At 57.2% G+C, this 6,988-nt stretch overlaps 1 protein-coding gene across 3 annotated transcripts; it reads right to left on the reverse strand.

The window, feature by feature from the left end:
* Positions 1-442: 442 nt before the first annotated feature.
* Positions 443-2,831, reverse strand: GPX4 (glutathione peroxidase 4). 3 transcript variants are annotated; one of them, XM_081093442.1, is made up of 7 exons: positions 2,700-2,831; positions 1,636-1,730; positions 1,418-1,562; positions 1,135-1,286; positions 1,009-1,033; positions 770-829; positions 443-696 (listed from the first exon to the last, which is right to left on the reverse strand). In XM_081093442.1, exons 1-7 carry the CDS (start codon positions 2,781-2,783, stop codon positions 664-666), a joined length of 594 nt encoding a protein of 197 aa, XP_080949568.1. In that variant the 5' UTR covers positions 2,784-2,831; the 3' UTR covers positions 443-663. The 3 variants fall into 3 exon arrangements, with proteins under 3 accessions (XP_080949568.1, XP_080949569.1, XP_080949567.1); XM_081093443.1 differs by having other exon boundaries at positions 770-908; positions 2,700-2,827; XM_081093441.1 differs by having other exon boundaries at positions 770-1,033; positions 2,700-2,827.
* Between the last annotated feature and the right edge of the window lie 4,157 nt (positions 2,832-6,988).

The following is a 6,988-nucleotide window of genomic DNA, read 5'->3' on the forward strand; positions in this document are numbered from 1 at the left end:
CTGGCCTCAAATTATTCCCCGTCCTTAGGGAAGACTGTGGACTACTCCGCCCCGATTACACCAAATGAGGACCATGCGCAGGCTTGGGTGCCCTGGTTCAGGGTCCATACAATGAGGCCAGTCGATTGAGCAGGCCCTGCCCAGCATGGCTCTGAGCCAGGAGCAGCTCTTGGATGCTGGGCTCCAAGTGCCTGCCTCCCTCACCTTCCCACCTTGGCCCACTTGGGAAGACCACTGCCCTGGGCAGGTCCCAAAAAGAGGCCTCAAATCATGGCTCAGGGCCAGGAATAGCACCAGTTAAGAAGAATTATCAGCTCTGCCAGTGCCTAAGGGGTGGGGCTGTCAAGATTAGAATCAGGGCTGCAGGGTGAATTGCAGGCATCTGAACCTCAAGGGAACTCCACCCCCATGACCTCCCAGGGAGGAAGAAGCACCCAGCAAGCCAATTTGTATGTTTTATTCCCACAAGGCAGCCAGGGGTGGGGGTGCAGAGCTGCGAGCCAGGCCGGGCCGAGGGGCCTTCCTCCGGCAGAGGTGCACGCCGGGTTCTCGGGTCTGCCCCACCAGCAGGCTGGTTTTTAGACAGACTGTCATGAGTGCCGGGTGGAAGGCTCCGAGGGGCGCAGGCGGTGGGCTCAGATGTGGGGGTGCACACTTGTGGAGCTAAAGGTAGCAGGGCAGGTCCTTCTCTATGACCTGTGGGAGAGGCAGGGTCAGAACATCTCTTCCCACGGCACCACCCCAGCAGGCTCCCTGGAAAGGCACCCACCTGGGGCTCTTCCATGGGACCATACCGCTTCACCACACAACCATTCTTGTCAATGAGGAACTGCCGAGACATGGGGTGTTAGCAGAAGAGTCCGCTGGGGGGCCCCTGCAAGAGGGCTGAGGGCAAGCAAGCAGCCCACCTGCTGCCCCATTAGGGCCAGGCCTAGGGCCTCTTGGGATGGGGGCACTGAGCTGGCCTTGGACACAGTCCTGGCCTATTCTGTCCCCCAAAACCCTTACCTTGGTGAAGTTCCATTTGATGGCACTAAAAAAAAAAGAATTCATGAGGAAACCCCATGGCAACTACAGCGCCCCCCTCAACCCCTGGGGAACCATCCTGCCCTGCCCTCTCCTCCCCCCACTTACTTTCCCAGGATGCCCCTCCCCTTGGGCTGGGCTTTCATCCACTTCCACAGAGGGTGGGCATCATCTCCGTTCACACAGATCTTGCTATACATATCGAATTTGACATTATAGCCGGCAGCGAACTCTTTGATCTCGGCATTAGTCCCTGGCTCCTGTGGCAAGCAAAGGAAGGTACTGGGGTCAATGTGTGTGGGAAGGGGAGCGTGTACCCCATTTTAGTCCTCCCTTCCACGGGCAGACCTTCTCCCCACGCCCGCACAACAGGGACACTGGGGCCACGCACCTGCCTCCCGAACTGGTTGCAAGGGAAAGCCAGGATCCGTAAACCGCACTCAGCATATCGGGCGTGCAGGTCGACAAGCTGAGTGTAGTTTACGTCTGTTTTGCCTCATTGCGAGGCCACGTTGGTGACGATGCACACGAAGCCCCTGGAGGTGGGATGGGGTGGTCAGAGTTGCTGACCCTCCCTCTGCCTCCCCCACCAGGCAGGTAGGTACCCACCGGTACTTGTCCAGGTTAACCATGCGCCCGTCGATGTCCTTGGCTGAGAACTCGTGCATTGACTGAGCACAGCGCCAGTCGTCACGGGAGGCGCACTGCAAGACAGAGACACGGGAGCGGCTGAGCGGATGGGGGACCTCGAGGCCCGAAGACCCCGGCCCACTCGTCCAGCCATGTCCCCACCGCAGGAGATCCCAGATGGATCCCTGCTGAGACAGACGGGGCGGGGGGGACCTCAAAGGTGCATGCAACCTTCGCGGGGCACATTTAACTGCAGACACCGAGGCCCAGGGAGGATTGGGGATCCCACCAGGTGCCCCAGCGGGCGGGGGACACCGCCAGCGTGTGTGGGGGCCCCCGCGCGCACCGGATCCTGATACTCGGCATAACAGCCACTCTTCCAGGCCGCGGGCTGTGTCTGCCTCCCACACTCGGGACAAAGCTCCTTCCGCTGGGGGCGCGTCCTCCTGCGATCGTAAGCTGGAGCCTTCCGCCGCCCGAGGGCGCGGCGCTGCCGCCGCCTGCCCGGCAACCGGCGCCGCTGCCTGCAGCGACCCGGGGAGCCGGCGGCTGCGCGGCCCATGCCAACCTTTCGGACGCTCCAGTGCCCACCAAGTGCGGCATCCGGGGGACAAAGGGCCGGTAGCCAGGACTCCCGGCCGCCCATCTGTGACGCCACCGCTCAGTGTCCCAGGGCGTACAGGGCGGGGGAGGGGCGGTGACGCCCCGAGGCGCATGACCCCGGATTAACCAGCCCAAGGGGCTCCCCCACTCTCCGGGCCCCAGTCTGGGGGCCAGTGGCCGAGGGGCCCCCAGCTGTCCCGACGCAGCAGCCCCTGCACGGCCCGAGGGTCCCGACCGCTCAACCCTTCACATCTAGCCAAGACCCCCAGCCATGACCCTGTCTGTACCCCAGCCCGCGCGCTACCCACAGTCCCGACGGCCGCCCGCCTGCGTCCGGCTAGCGAGTTCCCAACCAAGGTCACCATGGCCCTGCGCGCCACGGTGGAGGCCGCGCGCCCGCCCCAACGGCCCGCCGGCCCGGCCGCCGGCACCGCACTCACCATGGTGCTGGCCACACCGGGCACGGCAAGAGCACCACACAGAAGCGCTGGCTTCAGCAGGCGGCACAGGCGGCTGAAGCTCATCTCGGCGGCGGGGGCACCCCGGAGGCAGCAGCTCCTCCCCTCGCCGAGCCGACCAATGGACGCGCGCCGGCGCGCCTGGCCTCCCATCCTGCAGCCACGCCCACCAGCGCCCTCATTGGTCAGCCGCTAGGGCGCTGTGACGCGTGACAGCGACAGCCATTGGGAGGCTGGGGTGAAGGGTGTGTGGGGGCGGGGCCTGAGCGGGCTGCGGTTTTGTTGTTGTCTGTGACTGCGCATGCTCGCTGGCGGGTGGGCGGCCGCCTCCACGCAGGCGGCTCGTTGGTGGCCCGTTAACAGTTACCCGGTAGTTGACCACAGCGCCGCGGGGTGCCACACCACTTGAGGAACTACTGGAAACCCGAAGGGAGGGGTTTTGAACTTGCAGAAAAATCGCTCCAGCTCATTTGAAACTGGGGGTTTTGTTTTTAATGTCAATAAAACCAAACTGGGGTCCAGACACCCGTTATCTTGGGACTGCGGGAGGCGCCTCGGCCCCATCTGGGCGCCCAGCGAGGGCCTGGGGTCACCTAGAGGCGGGTGTCCCGGCCAGAGTCGTCCACTGCTGCAGTGTCCGCCAGCGGGGGGCGGGGGAGCATCACGGTCCTTTAGCCGCTTACATCAGTCACACCTGAGCCCTGGCGGGCGGGGGGAGGCGGAGTCATTAAAACAGGCTCCGTGGGATCCCGCCCCCGGGAGAACACGCGGGGGTGCCCAGGTGTGTGCTTGCAGGGAAAACAACCCCAGAGCGACGCCTCCACTTCTAACATTACAGGCGGTGTGTGCACAGCTCACAGCACGGGAGGCCCCCACCTCTGGGCTCAGGCACTTGGCCACAAGGGCAGAAAAATGACCCACCTCATTCTTGGGACCTGAGTCATGGAATTCCACAGCAGGCCTGGCTGCCCCATCCCCCAGCCATGACTGGAGCTTGACCCTGGGACTGCAGAGTGGTTGCAGCATTTTTGTGCTTTGTCAACTTCTTATCCCCTTCGTTGGGCCCTCCCATGATCATTTCTGCAGAATCCAGGGCAGGGGGCAGGATTCTTGGGGCTGGGTTCATTTCGGAGAACCATTGAGCCCCCTCCCTCTGCCCCTGACCCCGGCCTGTCAGAGGGTAGAGCAGGGAGCTTCCGGTGGAGCTGGGAGGTAAAGGCAGTAGAGGGAGAATGTTCCCCTGCCCCCTGCCGGGTTGCTGCGTGCCCCTTCGTGCACAATGGCCTTCATCATGGCTTCTTCCCTCCAGCCGGGCCTCCACAGTTCTGCGAGTCACCCCAGGGGGTGGGGGCGTTGTTTCAGCTGCGCCTCCTCGCTTCTCAGGAAACCCCCCTCCTTCCTCCTCTTGGCAGCACTGGGTATCCCAGACTGTCTGTCCTTAGGAAGACGCAGCTGTTTCCACTTTTGTTTCAGTTGGGATCCGTTGTTATTTGCTGTTACCCATTTCAGAGTTGCCAGAACAACAGCGCAGGGTGAGGCCCCCAGGGAGTACACCAAGGGTAAGAGATGGAGGGTGAGGGCTTCACCCCATTCCTGACTTCCTCCCAGATACACAGGCGATAAGAACAGGGGTGGAGGCAAGCCTGTGGGGCCCAGCTGCCCTGTGGGGGAAGTGCACCCCAGGCTCTGGGAGGGGTTTGCCTTTGAGGTTTCACAGCTTTTGCCAAAGGGACCCCATTTTACAGATGGAATTCATGGGGACTTGGGGCAGTCTCAGGCTTCAGAGAGGCTCCCCTGTGGCGGCTGAGGTCCCTCAGTAAGGAAGGTGAGTTGCCCACTGGCCAGAGGCCTTTCCAGGGTGGCAACCAGTTCCAGGAAGGACTCGATCCCCAGTGTGGGTCATGCAGGAGGCAGCCAGTCAATGATTCTCTCTCATCGTTGATGTTTCTACCTCTCTCCCCTCTCTCTTCCTCTCTGAAATCAATTTAAAAATTTTATATAAAAAAGAAACCCTGTCCCCATTAGCAGTCACTCCCCATTATCATTAACAATCATTAACCCACGTCCTGTCTGTTGATTTGCCTGTGTATGGTAAATGAGAACATGGGCCCCTCCCCCTCCCACCCTTAGGAAATAAAGTGAACGCTATCAGTAAGTGGATTGTGAGACCTTGTGTAATAGGCACCGCTCACAGAAGACCAGAGCGGTCTTATCAAACAGCACCTTGAGACAGGAGAGAGCTGTCCCACCCTGGTTCTTGTCTTCTCATATAAATGAATTTAAATGAGAGACCCTGATTGTGTTGTGATAAAACCAATTTATTAAGGGAATCAAATTTATTAAAGAAGCAAGGCAGCCCGAACTGGTTTGGCTCAGTGAATAGAGCAGCGGTTCTCAACCTGTGGGTCGCGACCCCTTTGGCAGTCGAACGACCCTTTCACAGGGGTCGCCTAAGACCATCCTGCATATCAGCTATTTACATTACGATTCATAACAGTAGCAACATTACAGTGATGAAGTAGCAACGAAAATAATTTTATGGTTGGGTCACAACATGAGGAACTGTATTTAAAGGGCCAGAAGGTTGAGAACCACTGTGCCTACGCAGAGAACCCAGCAGTCTCAAGGCTTAACAAGATAAAAATGCCAGGTGCTTCTCATGATTTCTGGGAAGGCCACAACAAAGTAAAAAGGGACCTTGAGAATTAATCTGTACCAAAATACTCAGCAGGGGACTTTTAAAAAATGTTTTTGATTTTAGAGAGAGTGGAAGGGAGAGGGAGAGAGAAGAACATCAATGTGAGAGAAACATGGATCGGCTGCCTCCTGCACGCCCCCTACTGGGGATCAAGCCCACAACCCGGGTGACCTCCTATTGGGATTTGAACCACCTTTTGGTGCATAGGACAGTGCTCAACCAACTGAGCCACACCAGCCAGGCTCAGTAGAGGAGTTTTTAAACCTATAGACAAGAGGGTATATAATGCCTCAAACCCCCAACCAACTTGCTCTTCAGATTAGTTGAGAGCCCATTCATGCATGTTATGCCGGATGATAGATTTGCTTGCTTTGCTTTTTTCAAAAAAAAAAAATTTGATTTTTTACAGAGAGGAAGGGAGAGGGATAGTTAGAAACACTGATGAGAGAGAAACATCGATCAGCTGCCTCCTGCACACCCCCTATTGGGGATGTGCCCGCAACCAAGGTACATGCCCTTGACCGGAATTGAACCTGGGACCCTTCAGTCCGCAGGTGAAGCTTTATCCCAGTGGTTCTCAACCTTCTGGCCCTTTAAATACAGTTCCTCATGTTGTGACCCAACCATAAAATTATTTTCGTTGCTACTTCATCACTGTAATGTTGCTACTGTTATGAATCGTAATGTAAATATCTGATATGCAGGATGGTCTTAGGCGACCTCTGTGAAAGGGTCGTTCGACTGTCAAAGGGGTCGCGACCCAGGTTGAGAACCGCTGGGTAGGGAGTTTAAAAAAAAAAACTGCCCTGCCAAAACCGGTTTGGCTCAGTGGATAGAGCGTCGGCCTGCGGACTCAAGGGTCCCGGGTTCGATTCCGGTCAAGGGCGTGTGCCTGGGTTGCGGGCATATCCCCAGTAGGAGATGTATAGGAGGCAGCTGATCGATGTTTCTCTCTCATTGATGTTTCTAACTCTCTATCTCTCTCCCTTCCTCTCTGTAAAAAATCAATAAAATATATTTTTAAAAAAAAACTGCCCTTTTTCCTTTTCCCTTCCTCAAACAGCTGATTCCTTTGTTTAGTGGGTGAGAAAGACTTCCCCATCTCTCCCCCTTTCCTGCATTCTCTCGTTGGGGAGGCTTTTAACCATTTCTCTCCTGTCCTTGGCTGGGGAAGATAATGGCTTGCTATTTGCAAGCTGGCTGCAGATTGCCCACACTGTTTGGCCTTGTTTTAACTTTCTTGTCTCAGTTTCCCTATTCCTCTTGCCATGGAATTTTCCTAGCTTTTCTCTGCCCTGTAACACTTGTGAGCCTGGCTAGCTCCTCAGTCAAGAACACATTGTTTGGTCTCACACAGCCATTTACACATTCCCCGCCTCCTGCCTGTCCTGTTTTTCTCTGTTTTCTGTCCCCTATAAAAACCTTGTATTTGGAAAGTCGGGGTGTCATGCAAAACAATAGCACCAGGGCCCCCCCCCCCCCCCCCTTCAGCCAGGCCTCAGGCCGGAAGGGGCTTCTGGTTCAACTTCAGCGGTAGCAGCCTAGAAGTCCTAATAAACCTATGTCTTTCACA

The sequence above is a fragment of the Myotis nattereri genome (genome assembly GCF_964212035.1).
Source record: "Myotis nattereri genome assembly, chromosome: 5".
NCBI classification, from domain to species: domain Eukaryota; kingdom Metazoa; phylum Chordata; class Mammalia; order Chiroptera; family Vespertilionidae; genus Myotis; species Myotis nattereri.